Source organism: Xiphophorus couchianus, chromosome 4 (genome assembly GCF_001444195.1).
Source record: "Xiphophorus couchianus chromosome 4, X_couchianus-1.0, whole genome shotgun sequence".
In the NCBI taxonomy this organism is placed as follows: domain Eukaryota; kingdom Metazoa; phylum Chordata; class Actinopteri; order Cyprinodontiformes; family Poeciliidae; genus Xiphophorus; species Xiphophorus couchianus.
The window spans coordinates 6,401,891-6,428,246 of record NC_040231.1 but is presented as its reverse complement, the minus strand read 5'-3'; the positions used below and the strand labels follow the sequence as shown (position 1 = coordinate 6,428,246).

The 26,356-nt window shown below is 35.5% G+C and overlaps 1 protein-coding gene across 4 annotated transcripts in view; it reads left to right on the top strand.

Annotated features, from left to right (window-relative positions):
* Positions 1–26,356, top strand: part of tspan4a (tetraspanin 4a) — a 171,504-nt gene that overhangs the window by 123,790 nt on the left and 21,358 nt on the right. For all 4 annotated transcript variants that reach the window (XM_028015197.1, XM_028015198.1, XM_028015196.1 and 1 more), the window contains one exon: positions 22,881–22,982. In XM_028015197.1, the coding sequence (XP_027870998.1) occupies positions 22,881–22,982 (102 nt within the window). The remainder of the gene's footprint in view (positions 1–22,880; positions 22,983–26,356) is intronic.

Genomic DNA, 26,356 nt, shown 5'->3' with positions numbered 1-26,356 from the left:
GGAATGGTGCACAACTGAGGTGTGAAATAATTTATTAATCAAGATTGATTTAAAAATATAATCCCACACAATATTTCATGTAGGACTGAAAATCATATGTACTATTATATGTAGAAAATTTAGGTTTTTGCAAATTCAATAAAACTCAAAAATATTTATATGACATATAAATTAAATAACACTCAGCCTCTGTGAGGGGAAGAGGGGAAGAGAGTGATTTTGTAAAAGTTGCTAATTGATTCCTTTACACTTCATTACTTTTAGTAGTACCAGGTATTTCATGTTTTATGTGAAGCAAATTTTAAAGACCTTCTTTATGGTTTGCAGTGCTGAGTTTCCATACCCCTTCAACTTGATCACATTGTATTAAGTTGCAATTACAAACCCCATTCTATTTGTGGGGGTTTTCCTGTGACAGTTGCAGGTAAAATATGACAACTGTGAAATGGAAGAGAGAAACATGCCTTTCAATATGATTTCAAGTAAACACCAAACATAAACAGTTTGGCCTGCTTATGTATTCAATCCACTTTAAAGAACTAATTTATGCTTCATTTAAAGCTAAAGTTGGTCTTTTTGACTTTTTACAAGTCTTTTGGGATATCTCCCAGATTTACACCACCATAAACCATTACTTTTTACAAAATAGCCCAAGATTAGATTGGATAGAGGATCTAGAAGTTTAAGAATTGCATCACATTATCAATTAGATTTATTCCTGGGCTTTGACTGAGTCTTTCTAATTCATGAATTTGGTTATATTAAGACCAGAGGTTCTCCATCCTGATCCTCGGTGCCCACAATTTATTTGTTTTACATGTGTTTTTGCTCTAGCACACATGTTTCAAATGATTTCATTACCTCCTTTGCATGCCAACCAGTAAATCGCCCATCTATATGAATCAGGTATGCAGCAGCTGAGAAACACCTAAAGCATGAAGGCCAGTGGACTCTGACAACCAGGATTGGGAACCACATGTTTAGTCCATTGCATTGTTGCCCTGATTGCAAATTTAGGTCATTGTCATGCTGGACAACCCCTAACAGCTTTTTTAGTTTCGTTGTCCTACTCTAAAGAAAAGCACAGAATGATGCTACTGCCATATTTAGATTTTTTTTTTTGCCCTAATGATGTGTTCAGGGTGATGAGCAATGTTGGTTTTCTTCCACACATAGCAATTTGTATGTATCCTCTACTTAGATTTTTGATGAGTGAATAATATTACAATAAAATATAATGTTAAAAAAAAGTTGATTTTACATAATACCCCCATCCTAAGCCAGTTGGTTGCACTGCATTTTATTTTAAAGTATTAAGGTAAAAGAGGTTGAATACAAATGCATGCCGCACTTCTCATATTTTTATTTGTATATTATTTCACTTTGTAAAAACTTTCCTCTCCTTCATTGCATCATGCCTAACTGTCAAAATGCCTTACCATTATAGTTAATGTGAGATCTCATCACAACATGAGAGACCGTCTTTAAAAGGTCCCCCACAATGCTTTAACAGAAAAACAGACAACTGGGCTTATTATGGCTGAGGAGAACTCACATTTGATTTCCAGAGGTCTAAAGCTCAGGATGACGCATTCCTTTTAAGTTTCAAGCAAGGCTACTTTTTATTTTCATCTTTTAGTTTTAAAATAGCAAACATCGTTGCCAAGTAAACGTATGCCCTGCTCTTGTTTGGTCCATATCACAGCTTGTCAAAGCTTTTTGTTGCAAGCTGATTTTTCTCCATTTCTAGCTTGGAAGATTTTCACAGACCCTCTTTCAAAAAGCCTCTCTGTTAGTCTCTTTGGCTGCTCTGCATGTGCTGCTCTTTTGATGTCCATCCACAGATTTTCAACAGTTTTTAGGTTGGGCCACTGTGAAGCCCACATGCAAAACCTCCAGCTTGCACCTGTAGCAGTGGTTCGTTCTGGATTTTGAGATGCAGGATCATCCTCCTTTCATGTTTAATGTTTGGTACAAAACGTCAGGATCACTGGCTTTATAATTTTCCAACGTTTAGCATGATCCATTTTCCCCAATGCAAACCGATTATAGTTAAAAGTGTAAAAGATGACCAGTCAATCTTTTCTCAATCATGAAAGCTGTGGCGCTTTTATGTGCAAATTTGTTCTCCAAACCGTTGCTGAGTCAAAAGTTTGATTTTGAATTTGGCTTTTTCAAATGTTAATTTGCAAAGTCTCACTGTTATGATAAATGTAAGTTTTTCTTTGAATCACTGTACCATGAGGACTGTGGTTGTGTATCTGAAGGACAGAGTAGTGGAGCTTTGTCCGAAAGCAATGATAAGAAAGTTAAATGAAGGTATTTTACAGTCAAACTTGGATTTTTATTTGTATGCTTTGTAATTATAAACAGTTTTTCCAAACCTCAGATCACTCTTCCTGTTGTTTGCTATTTTATAATAACATCACAAACTCACAAGACAACAATCTAAAACCTTTGTTCATCTTCTGCACAATAAATATAGATCATTCAAGTCACTCAAGTGAAGTATGGTGATTAAAGTGCACAATAGCTCTAAGATTAGCATTAAAGGAGCATCTTTAATGATGTCTGGCAATAAGTTATAGCTAGGTTCACAGAAGTCTGAAAATGTAAGTCTTTAATTCTGAGGCAGATTTAAACAGTTTTGGGCCATGGCAACCTAGATGAGGAACTCATTACCTTACTCTTTTACTTACTTTTGGTCAAATGTTTTAAACCATTAATAATCTAAGACATACTTGTGCTTTGTTGCTTTTTGAGACAAGTTTTAATTGCTAAGTGATTCACTATTGTAATATGATCATTATTTTTTTCCCATTGATCCATGGCAATTGATGTTTGCAGTTTCCAATTTTCTTTGTTGTAATTTCATCAGCTTTCATGACTGGTGGTCCTTTCTCTGTAGTTATTATTTAAGAAATTAATTTGAATTCCTTCTTACAAGGACACACTTACTTACAATATCAGAATTATAATATAAGATATCTATTTGATAGGTTTTTATTTTAATTACAAATATAAATACTTAGGACTGTGAGAATCTATGGTCTGCTCTTGGAGTGTGTGTGCCTTTAGCAGCAGGAAGCAAGCCGAATTGGGAGACAGATGGCCTGGAGATAAGAGTGACACCTAACAGGAGAGAACATCAAAGACTAAGGGTCAAAGTTTTATGACCTAAAGGGACACGAGAACTGATGTTTACGACTCACAGGCGGTCGGGAGCTGACCCAGAGAATCTCGGGAACTGGAAATGCAGGATGACACCATTGTTTAAGTAGTGACTTGTTACTGACCCTGTGTTGTCAGTTGTGTTTTGTGTTTGAGCGCACCTTCTATGCAAATGATTTGTAACTTAAACCACACTTCAATGTAATAAATATGCAATTGCAAAGAAGCACGTTAGAACTGGTCCGGAGGCAGAGATAAGGAGTTCTCCGTTCTATTGTAAGAAATTTAACCGTCTCTCTGTGTTCTTATTTTTGTCCAGCGAGAATGTCAGGTAATAGACCTAACACTATTTGAAACTTAAAAAAAACTAAATCAGCATTATAAATTGTTGCATACATTCAATAGCTAGACTTGTTATGTATTATAATGAAGTAATTAATGAATGCATCTTCCTGATTAAGAAGAATACCAGGTTTCCAGAAGTGCTCTTTTATTTTTCTTAATAACTTCTATAATATTTACAAACATTTTCATTTTTCTGATCTACAATTCAACATGATTAATAACAATTAAATTGTAAATATAGAATATTCCTGGTATCCATGGTTTCCCTGGGCCCTCGTATACATGCTTCCTTTGCCTTTGGCTAAATTTTAGCAAAGCATTTACTTCATTGTGCGTGTGTGTGGAGGTGTGCGTGTGTGTGTGTGTGTGTGTGTGTGTGTTTTTTCAAAACCTCGTTAAATGATTTAAGTAATAGTTCATCTTCAGTGTATTGCATCCAAAAAATTCATGATCACCCATTTTGACTGAGATCAAAATGAGTTATAAAGTTTAAATTAAATCACTGTTGAATAATTTACTATTAGAGTAATTCAAGTAGTCAGGCAGGATGGTATTATGACAAATATATACAGTATATATATATATATATATATATTTATATACACAGTATATATAAAAGAAATAATCACTAGCTATTTTATATCTACCTCTTTTACATGATTTATTTTTTAAGACAGTTTGTTATCCACAAAGGCTGAGGCCAGTTCCAACACTGCTGTAATTTACTGCGTATTTCGATAAATAACAGCCCACTTTGTTATTTTTCAAGTCTTTCTTTGTTTTGCTCCTTAGACATTCACTTTGTTCCTGCTTTTATCTCTTAGCTTTTACAATTCTTACGTTATTATATAAATTGCCTAATTTATGTTATTTCCAAAGCCTTTTGTCTTTGATGATGTAACTAACTTTTTTCTTGTGTTGTTATTTTTTCTATTCATCCACTCAGCTCTGTTCAGCCTTCAACAAATGTCCGTCTTTGTTACAGCAAAACTTTCTCTTAGTATATGTGTTCCTTAATGTTCATTTTTCAGAGCCTGAATAAATTATTTTTCAACCCAGGGGGCGATTAGCGACAGAACACAGTAAAAAGTTGTGGAAGGTATGCTGAGCTGTTGCACTGTGGGAAATCCATCACTGTAAAGAATGGGTGGCCATTACAGGGACTGTCTGATGTGCTTTTTTAAACAGCAGGAACTGAACAGTCCCCTTGAGATTTTTTTTCTACTTTGGAAACTGCTGGAAGAACTGGAAACAAAATTTATTCTGTAAAGAACAGTTTCAAAGTCTGGTAGGACCAAGATAACTTTATCAGATACCAGTTATTGTGCCTACATATGATATATGTTAAATAGCTCATTTTTTTAACCTTATCAAATCTTAGACTGTCTGATAGCATTTCAGAACAGAAGGGAAAACCCAAGAAAAAAAATTGTTTGGGGGTAATTATTTGAATGTACGTGAATGTTGCATTGCATGGTAAAACTGTTCCTATATCTACACATTTGTTTGAGGGAGACAGCCAACGTTTTTTTAAAGATTAAGGTGAATCAGCTTGGTTAGATTTTGAAGAGTAGTGTACATTCACAAAGCAGGCAAAGGTGACTCAGTTATGACGTTATTGACCCATATATGACATTTTTCACACCAATCTGATCAGGGCAATTTCAATTATTAAACACAGAACATTCAAACACAACTCTAAACAAATGGCTTTTCTTAATTTAAAAGAACGCAGGGTTTCAGCATTTTTGCAGTTTTTTGGAGCGTTGTTCCAGATTAGTGGCGCATGAAAACTTAATGCTGCTTCTCCATGTTTGGTTCTGATACTCTGAAAAGTAGACTTAATTCAGAAGACCTGAGTAGACTTAAATACTAATATTGCAGTCTTTAATGTACTTTGGTTGCCATTCAGTGATTTATAAACCAGCAAAAGTATTTTAAAGTCTATTTATTGAGATACAGGGAGCCGTTATAAATACTTTAGAGTTGGGGTGATGAGCTCAGTTTTCCTCATTTCAGTGATTATGTGTCCAGCAGAGATCTGGATCTGATTAGAGTGACCAGTAAACCTAACAATTAGGGTTTTAGACAGTGTAAGGAACCAAACTGTGCGAAAACAGCTAAGGCTGAAATAAAACCCACAACCTTCTTGTAACCGTGAAGACCCCTGCTCTGCACGTCTTAAGTCAGAAGTTGGGTCTGGGAATGCGTTTACCTGAGCCTAAACCCCAAACCAGTTGGTTCAAAACTTGAATAAGCTAACTCTTGCGATAAATAAAAATTTACTTGTATTTAACAATGTATTTTTCTGTATTTTATCAAATTAAACACTTAAAATCATGTTGTCCAGAATTATGGACTGAACTAATGAGATGCAAACTGTCAGAAATGCCAGTTAAAAAGTTTAATAACTGCAGATGAGCTTACCGTATGTATTCAGCATTATCCTTTTCAACATCTGACTTAACAAATAATAATCCTAAGTTTCTGGAGTCATGTGAGTTGATATTTTAAGCTGGAGCTTAAAAATTCAAATTGCTAATGTTGTCCTCCATTCTTCCTCCAAGCGAGGAAATGACTAATCCCAGAGGAGTAAGCAAGCCAATAATGCATATTGCCTTATGTTATACAAGTAATCAAATGCATTTTTATATTTACAAGTTCCCACTGAAAATAGTTTGCCTTTAAGTATATATAGTCAAACACTATACAGAGGAAAGTTGAAGGTTGGATTCAGCTCTTTTCTTTACTCAAAGTTCAGACTTATAGTACTAACAGTTTTTACCATTGTTCCTCCACCATGTTTATTCACTGTTTCTCTAGCTTTTCACAGCCTTTGCTGGCAGCAAAAACATTTGATTCCAAGCTGGAGGAATGTTTATCTTGGTGGCTAATAATTGTCAGTGCTGGAACAAACACTGACAGCATCCGTACCTCAGCAGTATCACTACTAAACTTAACAAAACAAGCTTACTACAATAACTTTCTGCCTTAAAGATTGCCAAACTGCAAAAATCCATAAACACATGATTGAATTTAACAAGTCTGCAATTTTTACTCATGGTAGCCATTATTAGGTCCTTGTCAAACATCTTGTATCAGTCATCTGTGCTCTAGTACCAATGCAACCTATAACAAGTGGTGCTTTAGTTTCAGAAGTGCTATTTTTATTTCATTTCTCCTCTACAAATGGGTTAGAAAAAACACTTTTAGTACTATCTCTTAACTGTAAAATACTATATTTTTGTTGTAGACGTTTCTGTGAAGCTGTTTTACCCTTCACATGTCACAGGGGGGGATGCAGCCCCCACTTTAATGTACCGGTTCCTGGCACAAGTGGGAAGCGCTCATTCTATTGTGTTTTAATTGCTCTATAGTGCCACTTTAGCACCTCTCCTGATGGAATATTTTGATATTAAATACTCAAAACCTCTATTTCTATCCTCAATTTCTAATGCCCTGTACTTTATTTGTTGAGTAGGGGACAAAAGGTTAAAATTTACAATATCTGCAAAACGAAATACCCGGAGGTATCAGCTTATTATCCGATAATAGAAAAACATTTTATTGAGCTGAATTCCAATCCTGCTATATCAGATTACAAGAAGAAAAATACTATTTCAGTCCCCTCTAGGATTGCTTTGATTTTTATCTACCACTTGGTTTTCAGAGCCTTTCTTTATCTGAGATTATCTAGACCCTTCTCTCTTTACCCCCCACTAACACCACCGTTACATCCTGGAAGTGGGCCTGCAGAGTAAAAGCAAATGCCAGTGCGTTCTTTTTTCTAGATGCTGTAACCTAAACTGAGTGCAACAGTAGATGCATGTTGATGAACACTATCCCATGCTTCAGGGATGGTCATGCTCAGTGGTCTGGTTTATTACACCTGCTTTAGACCTGATAAAGAGCTGAGTGTCGCAGCTGGAAGCTACTTCAAGCAGCTCACAGATCTTCCAGAAGCCTGAAACTGTTGCTGTTTGTTGCACTTTGTTGTTTCCTAAGGATGATGAAAAGGTCTTGTAAAGTTAAATTCAGTGGAACCAGTGTGGATTGAAGTGCCACATAGAATAAGAATAAGCAATGCAGTGTTGGGAGTTTTGAAAACAAATGTACTGATGTTTAATAGCATCTCTGGGTTGGTTTATGGCCTTGTGGTGTTTTCCTTTTATGTCAAAAGGATGATGAGACAACAGGTTTTTAGCAGTTTAAAACAAATATCTTTCCATATCTACATAAAATATGCCCAACAGAATAAAAAGACCAAATTTAGATTTTCCCTAACATAAAGACAGATTAGGTCTGTAAATAAAATAATTGTCAAAATTTTTAAAAAAAACATTGACAATAAATATTAATTTTTTTTATTTAAAACCATCTCAATGGAAACCACCAGCTTTGGATATACACTATATTGCCAACAGTATTCGCTCACTTGCCTTGCCACTGTTTTAAGTCTTCTTCAGCCTTGAATAGTTTTTTTCTCGGCATCATCCTGGATTTAGCGCCACCTATCTTCCTATGAGCATGGCGCATTATCTCTGAGGCACCACTACCTTAGAGATGATGTCTTCATATTGATGCGTAAGGATACAAAGTTCTTAATGACAGTCAAAAATGTCAGTTATTGTTTCCTCTGCTTATCTTGCAGCAAACGGCAAATAGCACTTCTGGCTTTTCCCAACAATTGTATTGTTCCTGACACCACAAAACTAATCTTTGAGAAGTGAATGACTAAGAAAAGACTAAGATGGTTTTTAAAAAACCTGTTAAACAACTTGATTTGTATTCCGTATTGATAAAGGCGAATAATTGAGCATTGCCTGCTGGTTTGTAGTTTGGTTTGCTTGGTTTTAGTGATATCTGAATAATGACTTGCCAGACATGTATGTAATTTTATTACTAAACTGGCTTTTCACTCATTTATAATCTCTTAAATCATACTGATTACATAAATCTGTCAAAGGACTCCAAGTGGAAATTAGCATTTCTTGCTATAACCTCGTACCATGCATTGCTCTTTGTAGAAGGTTAATGAAATGTACATTTTATCTGTTTAAATAAATAAACAGCATAAAAAGCATAATAAAGTAAGTGAAGGAATTGTTTTCTAGGTAGGTGTTAGAATTATTAACAGTAGGGAAAACAAAATGTCAGGTTGCCTCAGGCTGTTAATACCGACTTAATTCTAAGGAGAGAAATAATTACAGAGTGAGTTAATGAAAACATCTGCCCTTCCGCGCAGGCGTGTGTTGAGCAGAATGAAATCAGAAAGAATTACAGAATGCCAAGATTAATAACATCTTGTACTCTCTTTCATATTATGTTTTTGTAGGAGACATATAATCAAACTCTTAGCTTCCATGTATATTCACTCTGAACTACCACCGCAAAAAGAATTATACCTGTCAATGAACAAACTAGATAATGACTATGTTTTTCATAAGCTATATTGACAAAGTATTTATTAGAAAATATACTGTGTCAATATTCTTCTAATAGTCTACATGTTATGCTTTTGTTTGTTAGGCAAAGAAATATTCACTGTAAAAATTGTCTCCACTGGGCAAGTATTAATTGTAATTCTTCTTATGAAGTGCTAACTCATTAGAGACATGTAGGAATGTAAAAAATTCAACAATGAAATAAAGCCAACCAATAGAAAGTATTCATACTGGAAAGATCAATACAGGTGTATTGGCAATGAACAATTTACATTAGACTGTAAAAATAGAAAAATATGTAACAGAACATAGATTCAAATTATTAACATGAGTTTTAGATTAAACATTTAAATAAAGCCCTGTTTTTCTTTTCTGAGCAATCTTTTAAATTTGTTCCTTTGGTTTAAAATGCAATTATTTATAGAGGAAAATTTCAGGGACAGTTAAACTTCTATGATCAAAATGTTTCAAATTTCTGACTAAGTTTTGTTTTATAAATGAGACCATCAAATGGAGGGAAGTTAGGAGAACTGGCTTTGGAAAAGAATAACCTTGTATTGGTCAATGATGTGTCGCAATTAACACCTCAAAGAGTCGAATGATTCATAAAATAAAAATCACATTGCTGAACATCAATTGTCCCACTTAAACTGCACTTGAGTAGATTTTTTCCCAACCATTAGCTGTTAAAATAAGCAGTTCAGTTCAGGTCATGTGATGCACATTGTACAATGAAAAGGTATTGAAATGTTTCTAAAGCTGTGAGTGCATTGATCCAGCCTATCAGATTAACAGTTTTATATAGTTTCAAGCAATTAAAACCAAAAGTGGTCATGGTTTATGACGCCACTTGTCTCTCCTGTGCCTCAGCTGTCTCATAAAAGCAGAAAAGCTAACAAACGACCACAACACAAACCTTTGCAGTGTAGCGCATCCTGCCAGGAGTATTTGTGTTCTCACCTCTCTCTGCTGTCATTAGGTCAGTGCAGCATGAGGTATTTCCTCTGCAGCTCAATGGCTTGTCGCACAGGCTGTTGTAGGGTTGATTTTCTATCCGCTTATGTGCTTTGGGGTGAGTCAAGGTAAGGTTATGGAGTTGTCATGTGAAGAAGGAGCTGTGGTCATGCTGGATCTCCTGCGGACCCAATCCGTGAACCGGAGGGTTCGTGGTGCCTTCAAAGTTAATCATAAAGTTACATACACAGGAGGTATGGAGGCTATGTTTCTTATTCTGTGTTGCAAAATAAAGTAATATAAAACTTTATTTTGTTTTAAATAATTAAGCTCAAATAAATAGTCCAAAATAAAATTATCAAAACAACAAAACAATCTGAAGTTTAGATTATATAAATTTCTGTTTTTTTAGTAAAATATATTTTGTAAAGAATCTGAAACCATTTTATTTATGGTTTTATACATAATTACAAGGAGAAGTGCTGATAAATCTATGTCCTATGTTTACCTGTGCATTTAAATCATTGCTTATCAGTTGATTTTTGTGCTGTAATTAAACATTTTCATTAATAACTGCGATAAATGGGCTAAAACAAATGCATAGAATTTAGTTTTAATAGTAGTACATAATGATTGGTAGATCCACAACTAGCAAAACTGCAAAGGCATGAAGCGACAAAGTGGTAGGCATAGTTGGCAAGGAATGAAGCTCAATGAATACCACTAAAATTGCAAACATGTCAACTCATAAAATAGTTTTGTACAACAGAAATGTTGGCATAAACCCAATAATAATAGTCCAAAAAGTGACTGCAGTAACAACCAATCCCATAAGAATTGAATGTTATTGCTAAATCCTTCAAACCAATACTTGAAGGATTTAGTCTGAGGACATTTCTGAGAATTGGGCATTCCTGTTATCCAGTGCTTAAACCATATTTAAAAAGGTAACTATTAAAAAACCCTAAAACAAACTCCACGCTCATGTGAAGTTTGAAATGAATTTGATCAATTCATCCTGTACCTAAAATTCAAATTTTCCTGTGACTTCAATCAACATTTTTATTTCTTCTAAGAAAAACAAACTTCCTGTGTCAGTCACGATTTCACATTTTCGTCTTCACATCTTGGCTAGCTTCCACTTTTTATACACTTATGAGAAATGGTGCAATTTTCCTTAAAAGGAAATTGCATTGCAAATGTTGTGAATTGTTTGTTTTCAAATGCAAGTAAAATTTCAAGCACTCGTGTGACCTACTGAAAGGCCTCAAGTGTGATTGCTCTGCATCATTTACATTCTGGCATCAGCCATCGAAACATTTCCGATTGTCGAGATATCAGAATGCAGCTCTGCTGTCAGAATACATTTCAAGCCTGGGAAATTTTCATTTCAAGCAGACTGCAGAAACGCAATTAGGTAAACACCCCTGGCTAATCCCATTACTAAAACATACCCACATCAGGGCGATGTTAATACCAGTGACAAATTGAGATGATCAGCAAACAGACAAGACATTTGTTTGTGAAGACTTGGGATAAAAGTGGCAGGGGAATTAGCAGTTTTTAACTGCTGTAGATAATATCAGAGAATTGCTAAGGTGGTAATTATATGTGATTTAAATTGCAATCAGGTCAAGATAATAAAGAAAGACACCAGAGAGATGCTTTCAGCAAAATTGGAAAACATAAATGCTTTTAGAAAAATAATAAATAAAATGTGTGATATTACAGTAGACAGGTCCAGGCAGAATCACAAGTCCAAACTGGGAACAGTGTTTTCTTTGATTGTTTTGAGAACTAATTTAGTTTTGCATCAACAAATAAGGAGTTTAGACACACAGCTTCCATTTTAATTGGCAATTATGTCCATTTTGACTTATTATCTAAAATAATTTGTCTAAACGTGTTTGATTTTAGCTTTGTTGTAATGTCAAAAAACAAAAAAAAGTCCACCATGAATCTAGAAAATAAATATTACATACCTGTGAAAAGGTCATTTGTGTTAATGAATTAAATAAGGATTTAACCTTTCAATAAACATAACTTAGAACTTAGTAGAGAACCTTTTAGTTGGTCACCAGGTCTGCAAGCATCTAAGCTAAGAGTTTGAAACTCGTTTTTACTGATACACTCTAAATCTTCCAGCTTCCTCAAGGCAATAAATCAGATTTTCTCTGAATAAAACTGAATTTGACTGCATAACGTAATGGCTAATATCAAACTGAAGTGGATGTTGTTGTTTTTTTAGCTTGAATTTATCTTTGCGTTTGAATTGAATTGAATTGAGTGCATACTTCTGTATGGGTTCATATGATATTCTTTGTAAAGGTTTTAAAGATGTTTGCTGCTATATAAAGTAAGTGATTAGAAATTGAACTGGTGCATCTGAGCAATGTATACTTGATCTTTTTTTTATTAAAATGTGATTTTTCTTTGGCCACTCCACTGACCTCTTCATTGAGTCCTTTCACCCTTTGTGCCTGACTGTTGAGATGGTGTTTTGTAGCTTTTCTCATGACCTTCCTCACTCCATTAACCAAAATCCTCTATGAAGCTCCAGACCAATAATTTTATATTTCTAAATCTTTTCAAATAATCACACCAACATTTATCACTCTCTAACCAAGCTTTTTGCTGATGGTCTTGTAGCTCATTTCGGCTTTGTGCAGATCCATTATCTTGTACCCAACATCCTCTAACAGCTCTGTGGTCTTTCTTATGCTTGTGCTGGTGAGGTTGGAGTAGAAGAACCCGATTCTGTGCACAGATGTGCTTTGTATGTATAGAGAGTGGGATTTTCTGAATGTAGCTGAAACTAATCGTGCAATCCTTTTCCCATATGAGCAACCAACCAATCTATGAAAGGAGAATTCTATCTAAGTTAAATACTTTAATCAGTTTGTAACTAATGCTGTCTATGTATAATATGTGTTATTGTGGATTGTTTTAGCTGGTATTCCATCTGTCTTTATCAAAGTTAAACTACCATAGAAATGAGAGACTGTTTATTTCTTTTTAAATGAGCAAGTCTAATTCTTTCTGCCATTTTAACAGCAGGTGTTAGATTATTACAGATGCTTTTAGATTTTAGTTGGCATTTAGGGACAGCATAGCAAGCAATTGACAGCACAGAGAGCAATTTAGAGCAATGTAAGGTGGAAACATAAATTGGATTTTGTTTTGTAAGACCTACAGCAATATCTTATGTTCAGTTAACGTAAATACTATAACTTTTCATACTTCTGAAAATGAAAAGGCTTTAAAAAGCTATAAACTGCAGTCTCGTGTTCACGTTTCTATGCACACTTGTGTGAAAGGGAAGGAATATAGCACACGAACTAATTTAAATCAACAGACTATTTTTTTCCTTTCCAATCATTAAGAAACATTTTTTACACTATCTCTCTAAATTTAGGCAACAAACAGCTTCTCAACACTTTGTTTGCATCACTGTGTCAGGAGGTGGGAATAACATCAAAACCTTAGGTTGAAAAAATTGAGTTTGCAATTTTCTCGGTTGTCTGAGTGGTGAAATGTGAACATTTTGCTCTTGCAACCAAACTTTTCTCTCTTTCCCTCTCTTCCTCTGTCTCTTCGTCTCTGTATATACGTACATATACACATACTGTATATACATGTATACACACACATGTGCGGGTGTGTGTGTGCGTGCGTGGGTGTGTGTGTGTGTATATGTTTGTTTGTATAAATCACTTTTTGCATCAATTAGAAAAGCCACAAACAGCAGTTCTGCTTGATCACTTAATTATACTTCATAAGGCAACATTGATGGATATTAATGTTAAGGATATTTTACCAATTTTAAGAAGATGACAGATAAATTGCATAACATAAATGAATAGGATTGAACCCAGAACCTCTAAAAATAATATTTTTCTCCATCTGTGGACCATAGTCTTGAGTCATCTCTGTCTTTGAACATTTGCTAAATCTGAAAGCTGTCTCCTGTCATTCATGGATGTCATTCGTGGATTTTCCAAATAAAACCACCATCTCAGTAATAACCAACCAGACTCTGAGGCAATGTCTCCTGGGGTTTGAACTTATTTTGTTTTCATCATGACTCATTCCCAGCATCAAGGACTGAAACAGCAGCAGCTAAAAGGTGATGAAACGTCAAAGGATAGAAATAGATCTGCTTTGATGTTGAACAGCTGACAGCCTAAAGCCACACGATGACAGCGAGATCCACCTGTTGATGCCAATAGCTGCAGGCGAAAAACTTTAAGAGAAATTTGGCTGCACATTCAAACCTTTTCCTTCTTCACACAGATTTCTGGAGTGTCAACATTAAGATATAGTAATCTTTGTCAAGTTTTTGGCTTTACTAAACATGTAAAATCCTGAACCCCAAAGTCTCTTAGATTATGAGCCTTGACCTTTTGCAACTGTCTGACATGTATGATACTTTTCTGGATAAATCCTTGCAGGTATTATTTCTTAAAGCCTTGATTCTGCTGGCTTACCGCTTCTTCCTGTTAGTGACATTGATTGTGTACTCAGGTTTACCAACTATGCCAAGTGTTAATCAGGCACTGATTAGAAGGAGTGGAAGGAAAAGAGTTTGAATTGCAATTGATTTACCCCGGCAAAGGACTGAGATTAGTCTCTAAAAGGGGAGAGCCAAGTGCTTTAATAATTAACATATGTTATTACTGCCCCAGAGTAAAGAATTAAAAGTCAGAGAAAGAGGCCCTAAAACCTTGACACTTGCTTGCCTCATTTATTATCTGTACAAATTTAAGACTAGGCTCTTGAGGGGATTATTTAGGAGAAGAGTTGTCTAAATTTACAGATATTGAACAATCTGTCTTGAGGCAAAGGCACGACAAATGTTCATTCTTCGGAAGGATAAAACCCCGGTCCTGCATACCTTCTATTAAGGGTTAGGCTTTTGTTGTAACCTGAGGAAAGTAAAGAGTCTGTGTAAAGTCCAAAAGAGCGCCCTTGAAAAACATTGACTTTGGTTCAAATTGGTTCGATGTCTAGGGAGTTTAATGTTGGCTCGCTCAGCAGAAAGATAAAACGGTACCATTTGCAGGAAATCAAGTCTTGCCAATGGGCAAGAACACAGTGGACAGACGAGGTAGCGGGTACATATTTTTGTTATGTTTTCTGTTTTGTTTTTGTTTTAAATATTTCGCTTGGTATGATTCTGAGCAGGTGGAAATAAGTGTTGAACACAATGTTCTTGCAGCAAATGTATTTCAAGTGAGGCTATTGACATTAAATTAGCCTGTGATGTTAGGAATATCCCAAATAATCCATACATATCAAAAGGGGAAATAATCCATGAATATGTTATTTGCAATAAATTTACATAAGACAGGCAATCGGTATTGAACAGGCTTATTGTAATATATTTTATTATATTGTTGGGTCATGAACATTTCAAATGTGTCTCCTGCATGAGGACAGTAGCCACATGCATTGTTCGGTTGTGATTTTAACTCCTATAAACTCCGTAAACTGTTTTCACTAACTAAGTATTCTGTGTGATTAGAGTGTCTTATATATTCTATCTTGTGATTGTACAGCACTTTGGTCAGTGGTACTGTTTTAAAGTGCTATATAAATAAACTTACCTTGCCTTACCTATTCTTTGAGACTTTCAGTAGATTCATATTTTGAATAAAGTCTTTGTTCTTGCAACTTTACTTTTGAAAGATTCTTTGGTTTTGTGTTTGGGATCATTCTCTGGATGAAGTCTTGTCACTTGTTTCATCTTCAGGTAGTTTTAAAGAAGTTCCCAGTAAACCTCTCAAGTCATCCTTCCTTCAGTTTCCTCTCTGCCAGTACGTGCTGAAAAACAACTTCACTGTATGGTCCTTTTGGGTTAACTATTCCTCTTTCAAACACGGTGCATACAGTTATTTTCAAGGAGTTACATTTTAGTTTAATCTGACCAGATCATATTCTCCCAGTATTTCATTGTCTTGTCCAAACGATCAGCAGTAACCTTTAAATGAGCTTCACCATTATCTTCTTAAGCAGTGGAGTCTCGTGCAAGAGAGTGTGCAGATAGATTTTTTTCTGATTTCATTTATTGTTTTGTTTTAATGGATAAACTTTATCTGTTAAGTCTAGATCTTTTGAAGGTCTCTGCAAGTGGCCATTGGTTGCTCTTAATTGCCTTATCCCTCTGTCTGGAATCTTGCAAGGAGCACTTGGTTGTGGCAGGTTAATGATTACATGTATGGTATGGTATGGTATCCAGTCCTCGACGGTCGGTGTCCTTCAACTTTTTGAGGTGTCCCAAACCCAGCACACTTCAAAGCTTCACATTCACTTAAGTTACATAGAGCAGTGAGGTTTTTTATCCTGCACTTCTAGGAATACTGCCCTGCATGTTTTAGATGTTTCCCTGTTTTAACGCAATTGATTCGAATGATTGCAGTTCAGCAAGAGGATGTTAGACAGCCATCTATTGAAATCAGGTGTGCTAAAGCAAGGGGACATGCAGATGTGTGTGCTTTGAGGACCAGTGTTGGGAAACACTGCTTTAGAGTCCTATTAATGACCTAATTATGGGATTCAGTTGTTGTGATACAAAGAGACATCTAAAAGTAGCAGGACGCCTGTCCTCAAGGACTGGAGTTCTACTTCTGTGGTCTAAACATTGCTCTCTGCAGCACTCAGTTCAGAAATATACCATCAGTGAATTGCTACAATCAGATTTAGAAACTCTTGAGAGGGCCCTTTTCTGCCGAAATGCTTCTTAAGTGATGTCTTGGTAATGAGAAACCTTTTTACAGGCCATGAATTCAAACTATAAACCAGCAGATATTAATTAGCACTGAAAGGAGCAGGATTGCTTTGAAAACGACAGATTTCAGCTATTTCAGTTTTTCCATTCAGCTTCTGTACTGCATGTGTTTAATGCTTATTCCCTGTGATATTCCATTATGCACAAGTTATATATTTATATACTTATAATCGTGTGTGCTTTTAATTACTTCACATGCATGGATTGCTGTGAAATATGCATTTCCCCACTTTACATTAAACTGTTTGACTCACAGGGAAACAATCTGCATTATAGACAGGAAACTATAAATCAGTAAAAGCAAAAATCTATCTCTTTCTTTCCTTTAAGTACCATGACTCCTGGAGATGAAATATGTCATGTTTTATGCAGTTTGGCTTCTTAGACTGAAATAATGTGACCACACGAGCCCTACAGGGACCATTATCATAGAATTTTCTCTTTTTTTATCTCCATTTATCTGCCTCTCTGCAATTCTTATGCTGTCTGTTCCCGACATCTGTGACACAGGTAATGGATATCCACTGTTTGGAGGGAGCAACTAAATAGAGGCATTTTTCTTTATGCTATTTCCTCTCCTCAGAAGACACTGCCTTGTGTTCCTTGTAGTCATATTGTACAGTCTTTGTGCTGCTAATACTTCTTCTACAATCTAGACTAAAGCAGTTATATTACTGCATCATCTTCACTTCAAAGTGTTTTTAGATACACTCCCGTTCATTCCTTCCTGGCTCATCCCTCATTTGGGTGTTTATTTTTTCAGCTGCCCCCCATCTTCCTTCCTTCACTCCCTCTCTCTTCCTCGTCTTGTCTCTCCTCTGTTCTTTTCCCCAATGTACATCTCTTATCTCTCCTCGTATCCCTACCTTATAAATAATTGATGGCCCATCTTTCACTAGCCTTGTGTAGCTAAAGGGCGACTGAAGTCCTGAGGACAACATCAATGCTAAGCCACGAGTACACCCATTTTTTGTGCACCGTCTACTTGCAGCAGTTTCACAGGAGTCACTCTTAACTAATGGCCTACTTAGATTTAAGTAAAAAGTATTTTTTCTGTCTGTTTTTAAAATAGCAGAACTTCAGACGAATTCTGGCTTCAGCCAGTCCACTAGACATAAGAGCTGCATTCATTCTTACATCAGTTTGGAGATAGCTTGCATGTGGGTGTCTGGTCCACTTATTCTGGTATTTGTAAAATTCAGATCTGATTTATAGACAAGTTTTTTTTTATTGTTGCAAGAAATTACATTGTGTGTCATTTGTCGTTTCATTCAAAGTTCCCTTTCATCCCAGTTCCTTTGATGCATCCTCTGTAACAAAAGTTTAGTTCCAAATGCAACATTTGATTTCTTTTTAGCATAATTTCACACTAACTAATCAACTGGTATATTTAAAAAAATGTTAAATTCTCATATGAAACTAACAACTAAAAACATCCACACAGTTATATGACTTTTATGGTAAACAAATACGTTGTCATGAACCTTGGAATATATCAGCAGTTACAATTTGATATTTGACAAATATTAAAATCAGTTAGATGTTATTTATTTTAATTTAGCTTTCTAAACTATTACGAAACTCCTAAAGTTTGTTGTATCCCTAAGATTTATGTCTAGATGTATAGCCCAAAAGTTACTTACTTAAATTAATCTAAAAAAAAATGTTTTTGTTGCATTTGTTTATCTTGAAATACAATGGTTATTTACATCCTGTCCACAATAACATTGATATATTTCGCAAAAATTAAATTTTCTTCTTTGTTTACACCTCAAAAACACAGAATTTCATGAGAAAAAACAGACTTAAAACAGATTCAGCATCCTTAACTGAATCTGGACATCTTTAGACCTTGGCTAAAAAATGAAGTTGTCTAAAAATTTGAAATGTGTTCATTTTAAACACAAAGACATGCAGGAAGCATGTTATCATGCAAGGAAACATTCATACATAAAACATACGGGTATTTTTTGGTTGAGAAGTAAAACTGACCCGAATAGATTGTAGATGTTGCAGTATGGCATTAGCTGCAGCTTGCCATAAAAATGACATCAAGAACTTATGCATGTTTCAGAGATGTTTGCTTTGCTAGCTATTTCACAGTTACAGAGAACAGACATAAAAAATTACCACAGCTGAAACCAAATCTGGACATGGGGTTTCTGTTTTGTCTTCAGGCTGATATTAACACTGCGGCACCTCTAGGGGCTACTTGTTATGTTTTAAGTGTTGATTTTAGGTTGTTGCTTTCATATTAGCCAGTTTTAATTGTGATAAGTTCCTCTAGCAAAATGCTCTGTTCTGATGATGTGTACGCCTTCAAAAACTGATGTGGTAATTTACCATAAGTTGCTTATTATCTTATACCAAAAATATGCACAAAAATCCCTGAGGGGAAATTTGGAAAATAAATATATAATGAATAAATGGCACTTTTTCCAGCTGGTCTGAAATGCTGCTCAGCTGGATGTGTCACCATGATTCTGTGCTGAAGAAAGGCAGACAACAAGTCCATACAAAATGCATCATATTCCAATGCACTAGACCAGCATGAAGCACCTCTATTTAATATGTTTGGATATATCTATAACATGTTAAATCAAATAAACAGATTTGTTTTATTCCTAAAGAAATTCCCAGTATTCTTTAAAAAACAATGTACCAATTATGAACTAGTTGTAGACTATTAATGCTTCAATAATAGAACATCTTTGACACTTGTTGGCTTACCTGCACATTCAATGTGTAGCTTGTGCTGCACATTTAAGCTACACATTATGCTATGCACTGAATTAGATCTAAATCTCCCATAGAACATAGTGCTCTCACATTTTAAGAACAACATACACATAAACTTATTTTATTTTATCTTGAATACATGGAGACCAAGCAAAATACATAGTTTTATTCATTATTCAGGCTTAAAGAAAAGCCGCTATTGTCAGTCAAACGTTCGTTGTCATGATAAATTCCTGTTGCTCCCGTTGCAGCCAAGAAACAATACAAACCAAGAATTTCTAAAAGTTAAAAGTTTAAATTTATGCTTACTAAAAGTAAAATATAAAGTTGAAAAGTTCCTTGATTCAACTGAGAATGACTTGGCATTTTAAAGACTGTTCTACACTGACTGTCAGTTCATCTCACTCTCGTTGGACTACATTTTCCCACATTTCTACAACTCTACATCTATTTTATCGAACAGAGCTTTTCTAGTGTTATTTAAAGGATTACAGTAAACTGTCAGGTGATCTCAGTGATATCAGAGTTCTTGTAAAAGTAAATAATGCATGTGTAGATGTAGTAATGACTCTAAAGAAAGAATAAAGAATGAATAAACTGAGTGAAACACAAGGATCATCTTTCCCAAGGGCTGTTGACTCAGTTTTCCGACACCAGCCACCAGTTTCTCCAAACTCATACCTGAAGGTATGGTATTGATCTTTGATAAATCTGCAATGAATAAGGCCATTCTGAAATGCATTTGGAAACTAGTGTGACATGATGAAATTTCCTGGCATCACAGAGCGCAGGAAAGAAACCTCTTCCTAAAGCAAACCAAAGAAAGTGTAAGACACACATCCTCCCCAAACACTGTGATCTCACAAGAGCAAATATGCAAGTATTTTAAGTATTCATTATTTACATCCTCGTTTGCTTGCTGGCTGTCTGCTTTTCCGTTGCCTGAGGTGGCTCGCTGTGTTATTTGGCACATTTACAGTTTTATATTTGGGGAATCCTGTCATAAAGGCGACCTACTTGTAAATAATAATGCTTTGTGGACAGAAACTGCAGCTGAAAGCCTTTTTATTTGTTCACTGACTGATTTAAACAAAATATCATGAGGTCCCATCAGATTGAAATGTATTCAGAAAGAATTAAACTGCATATGAGGTAGGAGGAAGAAATTATTGATATTATTGAACAACAAAATTCTGAGAGATGAGAGTTGTATGTTTTTTGTACACAACATTAATGCTTGCTGATTAATATGTTAATTTAAATGGGTGTATTTCAATGAGTTTTAAGGTTTGTTTTTGACAATTCAAAGCTTACAGGAAAATCTGGTTTTGTTCAATGTTTTTTATCTTGTTTGTTTAGTTTCACAGAGCCAAGCGTGTAGGTCTTAACAAAACCCACATTGAACTGCATCTATTTGCTTTATTGAACGGCAGCTCTGCAACATCCCATGAAAATCCAATTTGATCTCCTCACTTCTGACCTTGGTTTATTTATTGTAATGCTACATGAAAAGTGTTGCCTGAAACTGAGCGTATGGTAACAGATTGCTGGTTCTCTCTCTTTTTACTGAACTCAGTTTGAAAAATCTAGAAAATGAGCCACACATTGATCAAAATGTACTATTGTGCCATGAAAGCCTGAAATACAACTAGAGCTCTTGTAGTGTACATATTCTATAACAAAATTCAAGCAGTCTTTGACCTTTTCATCTTCTTAAATGTCAGATATCTTTTTAGGGATGTGTTTTTTTTACTCCACTGCTTACATAAGAAGTTCCTCTAGGTTCTACTCTGGACCCAATCTTGTTTTTGTCTTGCAGGTTTTCTTTTGGTTAATTTTAGCAGATATAATGCAATCAGAAATAAAAACTAAAGATTCTATCAATTCTTATAAGTTTTCAAAAAGCCAAAAGTTACAAATTTTTAATCTGACATATTATACAAATCTACAAATATTTATTTAGCTGTATATTTTTACATTATTTTATATTTATGTTTTATTTCCATAAATCATATAACACATTTAGGCCAGTCTACTTCAACAAAAATACAATTATGACTGCAACCAAACCAAGTATGGCACAACTTCCTTAATACATATAGATGTAGATATTATTTGTAGAGGACATATAATATTTCTATACAGTACATTATATGCATTGAGCAAAGAAATGTACTTTCAATAGCCGTGATCGTATGTGGTTAGTACTCTGCGTTGTGGCCGCAGCAACCCCAGTTCGAATCCGGGTCACAGCACCAAATTGTCATGGAAAAAATATTATTTCCAAGCACTGTTCAGGTGAAATCACTCACTCAGGTTTATTCATATATTGTGCACAATACAGAGAGCTTGTAGGACAATCAGTAATGAAGCGGGTCTGGATGAGAAGTTCTGTCAGGCAGAGACAACACATGAGTTTTATACCAAAGATAAAGAATTAACAACAAGGGGCGAGACAGCCTGGTTCTGATGCAGCTGTAGAAAACAACTTCCAACCTTCTACATGTAACCCAAATAGTTCTTTTGGTGAGAGTTCATAAGCATTTCATATAACATGACTAGCAGATGTGACCTTATTGTAATTTTTCTATCACATTTGTCAAAGCAGTTTCTAAAGCTGTACTTTAGATGCATGATCAGTAAAAGTTGTTCTGCTGTTGACAGCTCCTTTTTATACCCAATGAAGATGGTTAAAACCTACAGAAGTGGGGATTAGTGAAGGTGTGAAATTACAAGCACTGTTATGCCACCATCATTTATAAAATTATTATTTTATTTTTATATATTATTTCCCCGTAAAAAAATCCGTAATGTCAGTGCACTAAAACACCCCATCAATATTCACCAGTTTACAAAGATTTGTTTCATAGATTTCAGTAATTGATCATTCTTGCTGAACTTCATTGGCAGATTTCTTGTAAGAATTTTTTTCTTTTATTCTTTTTCTGTGCTTGTTTACTGTCAGTTTACCTGTAATTTTGAAAGAGCAGCTATTGACAACATAAACAGATGTCTCGAGGTTTTCTACGGTGTTTGTTGAAAACTGAATCTAAAATAAATTCAATGCAGTTTATTTATATAGCACCAATTTCCAACAATACTCATCCCAGAGCACTATACAGACAAAGTAAACAGGTCTTCCAAAGGAGTGTATATATATATATATATATATATATATATATATATATATATATATATATATATATATATATATGTGAACAACAATTTGTTTCTGTTGGTTCCTTCCTAACAGATGGCACTGGAGATTTTCTTGAGGGTCTGTGTGCTTATTTGTCTCCTCTTGAGTCAAAACCATTTGCTGTTGTAAGAAAAAGAAAATGGAAATATCTAATGAAAACTCTGCCAGAGCCAATAGTAATGTTTGTTCAGTTATCTCTTTTTAAAGCAGGCTTTTTTCCCTCTCACTCTGTTTTCTCCAGATTGATCGCTATGCTCAGAGGGATTTGAAGAAGGGCCTACAGCTTTTCGGCACTGAAGGCAACGTGGGTTTGACCAACGCCTGGATGATCGTGCAGACTGATGTAAGATGTGAAATGTCTGTACTAAGTGCATTGAATTGGGGAGGTGATAAAACACTTAGGTCATGTTGCTTAAAAAAATATGTGCATAACATTCAATATTAACCTCAGTACCATTTAGCTACATAAGTTAGAGACTCTTCTGTCAAAAGAGATACATGACACTATGACTGCATTATTAATGTGACAAGGGTTATTTTTGCTTTCGACAAAATAAAGTGGTGGTTTCACTTTATGTGACACATTGAAACACCATTTTACAATGCATGTCCTCATGGAGGGCATCATTTATATTATAAACAAAAATGGAAGTGTGCATGTTTAAGAGTCATTGATGATGTTATTCATATGGTTTTTTTCAGCTGGCTTTTAAATGTCCAGATCCATTCTGGACAAAAACAATGACACTATTGATCAGCAATGCACTTCTGTAGCAATGATTTTCCGTGCAATCACAATGATAAAATGAAACAAGATACAATGTGTTTTTAAATGAGGCCTACCTTATTTAAAGAGAAGCTCCCTCAGAAAACTTTTCTGGGACATAAAAAGGATAAATAATCCACCTCGTTTATGCTAATATTGCTCGCCATTGCACCTACTCAGTCTACGCCAAACCACGCCCACACACACTCGAGCTCGAGGCAAGTCCATCCTTACCAGAGGGGCCGCTTTTCATTGGCTGATGCCCATTCTACGTGGTCACGTGCGTGGCCGTCTCACAAACACACTTAGCTTCCCGTTAGCTAAGTACAGCATAATGGCAGAACTGATACAACTTCTACACCTTGAAGCCTGTCTGCTACACAGTCTTACGTTAGCTAAACAGATCAATATGCAATGTGTACTGTATCTGACATACACTAAAGATTTTATTTTAGCAGAAAAGGCTTTGGACTAAACTGTTACTCCTGTTAGCCACGTTAGCACCAAGTATAGCTAGTCAATCAACCGTCGCTGTGTTCAGGGAAGCTAATAATCGAGAAATAAATATCAAGCCTGGAAACTTGATATTGTAACGGACTGAATGTTATGTTTTCAACTTAATCTTTGCTCGTCTTGCGGGGCGCAGGCAGTTGCCACGGTAACAGGTGTGCTTAAACTACAAAGAAAGAGTAAAAAGGTAAGAGTGGTTTTGAGTTGATCACCTGTTCGGGTTATTTTACCTTTGTTTATCTTTGCTGTGGCGCATTACAGCCGCTGTAGTTTCTAAACGTTGGACTAATGACCTCGTTCGTTTGTGAGTTTACGTCATTCACAACAAACATCACATAGAACAAATATATTTCATTAAATTTTAACAAACAAATGGCTTCTACCGCGACAATTATGTGAAATTAAATTAATTATATCCCAACTTCAGAAGATTTGCCTTTACCTTTACAGAGCTCTTTGGTTCCTCCTATCAGTCTGTAGCTTCTCATATTGACGTCATCAAACCAAATGTCAGATCTACCATAACTGACTGACACCTGCTGGCCTCAGGTTTGCAACCAGCTTGTGACTGAGAAACCAGTAACCTCCTCCCAGACCATGACATGACCTTGTTAGTTCCTCTGTCCATTGTAGTAGCTGATATATTGTGAAAATCCGGTAGAAATGATGCACTAATGGAGTCATGTTTACATAGAAACAACGCGCTGCTAGGTTTTGCTTGTGAGACTTGCTGTCACGTGGGTCGGTTGTGGGCGGAGCTTGGTAAGGCCCATTGGATGAATCCTGTGGCTGAGGGGGCGTGGTTAGACGCATGTCAATCAATACTGACAGACAGTAACACTGAATGGGGCTGTTAGAAGTTAGCCCTTAGGAAAGACCCTGGGATTTTCCCTAGGCGGTTTGACACCAGGTTTGTTGAAAATTTTACGAAATGTGATACATTATTTCTAAAATGTATTTATTTTTAGGTATTTAATTTGTTAAAATAAAGTTGTTTATTTTAAGAATTTTATTATAAATGTCAGGGAGGACTTAGCCCTACTAGCCCACTTATACCAGCCCTTCCTGCTATTGACATAAAAGAGACTTTGATAAGCCATTTAGAAATCTTTTCCTGCTTAATGCTGACATATATATTATATACAATTCAAGTTAACAAAAATGAATGCAACATAAAAACTTCATGGCGCTGGCACCATCGTGCTTTAGGGTTACTTTTCTTCAAATGCAATTACCATCATAGTCAAAACAGATTAAGTTGTAAATAATTATACCAGCAAGCTTTGGTCCCAAAACTGTCTGTTTTATAAATAGAAAGTTTTGCATAAAGAGTGATTAGATTTCTTAGGCTCAAAGTGCCCATGTATACATCCAAAACAACAAAAGAATGGAAAGAGCATGGAAAGAGCAAGACCTTAAGGCATTTTTTTGGTGTCCTCAATCTCAAAGGTCTAGAGAACATTAGTAAGGTAGAGTAGCCAAATATTGCCAAGTCCTGATGTGGGATGCTGGTGGACTCCTACTATAGAAGAATGTATCATAAAATGAAATGGAAAAAAATGATTCAACAAAGTATTAGCATAAAAGTGTGCATACCTAGGCATGCAGAATGTATTTTTTTACATTGCAAAAGCTTGGAATTTTAACAGGAGTGTGTGCATTTTTGAAAGCCACTGTAGTCATTCGTCTTTGGTACAATTAAGGTGTAGAGTGCTTTGTCTAAGAAGGGTGGTAAAATGCAGTGAAGGAATATAATGCAAACATCATAGCTAATCTTTGTTTCCAGCTCAAACTTTGATGTGCTTTTTCCTTTGTCTTTTTCTTTTTTTTATTTCCTCTGGAAAGAAAACACAATATGAGAGGCAAAGATTGGGAATTAAAGGCGGATGCTGCAGCTGAAAAAAACCCCTTTGGGAGACTTCAAATGATAAATTGCATTCTTCGGGGCTCTTGAATACATTTCTGTAGCTCGTAGTCTTAATCCATTAGCCAAAGTTTGACTCTTGATTGCATGTGTGTGTGCCCACATGCAATCAAGTGCCTGGTAGCTTTACTGTTTGCGTTGGTGTTTGCGTCTGCGGCAAATGAACAGACATAAACGATGACAGTGGAATCTAATGCTATGCAAATCAATGCAGGTCCGCATCGTTTCGTGTGGATGATAACCTGCAGAGCTCTTATTTTCTCTGCATTCAGGATGAACAGAATCTGCATGAATAAGCCATCGTTTGAACCCGTAGGTACACAAATACGAGTGTGTGCTTTTATCCCTGTAGGATCAGCGCTGCTGTCTACTGGAGAGGAAGACCATTAAAACTCTCTCATTCTGGTACTCCCTTCTTCCCAAACCTCTTTCATTCATGCTGAGTCACTGAATGAATAATAAGGCACATGTCCTCGGACCAAAGGACACCTTGGATAATATTTATAGCCACTTACAG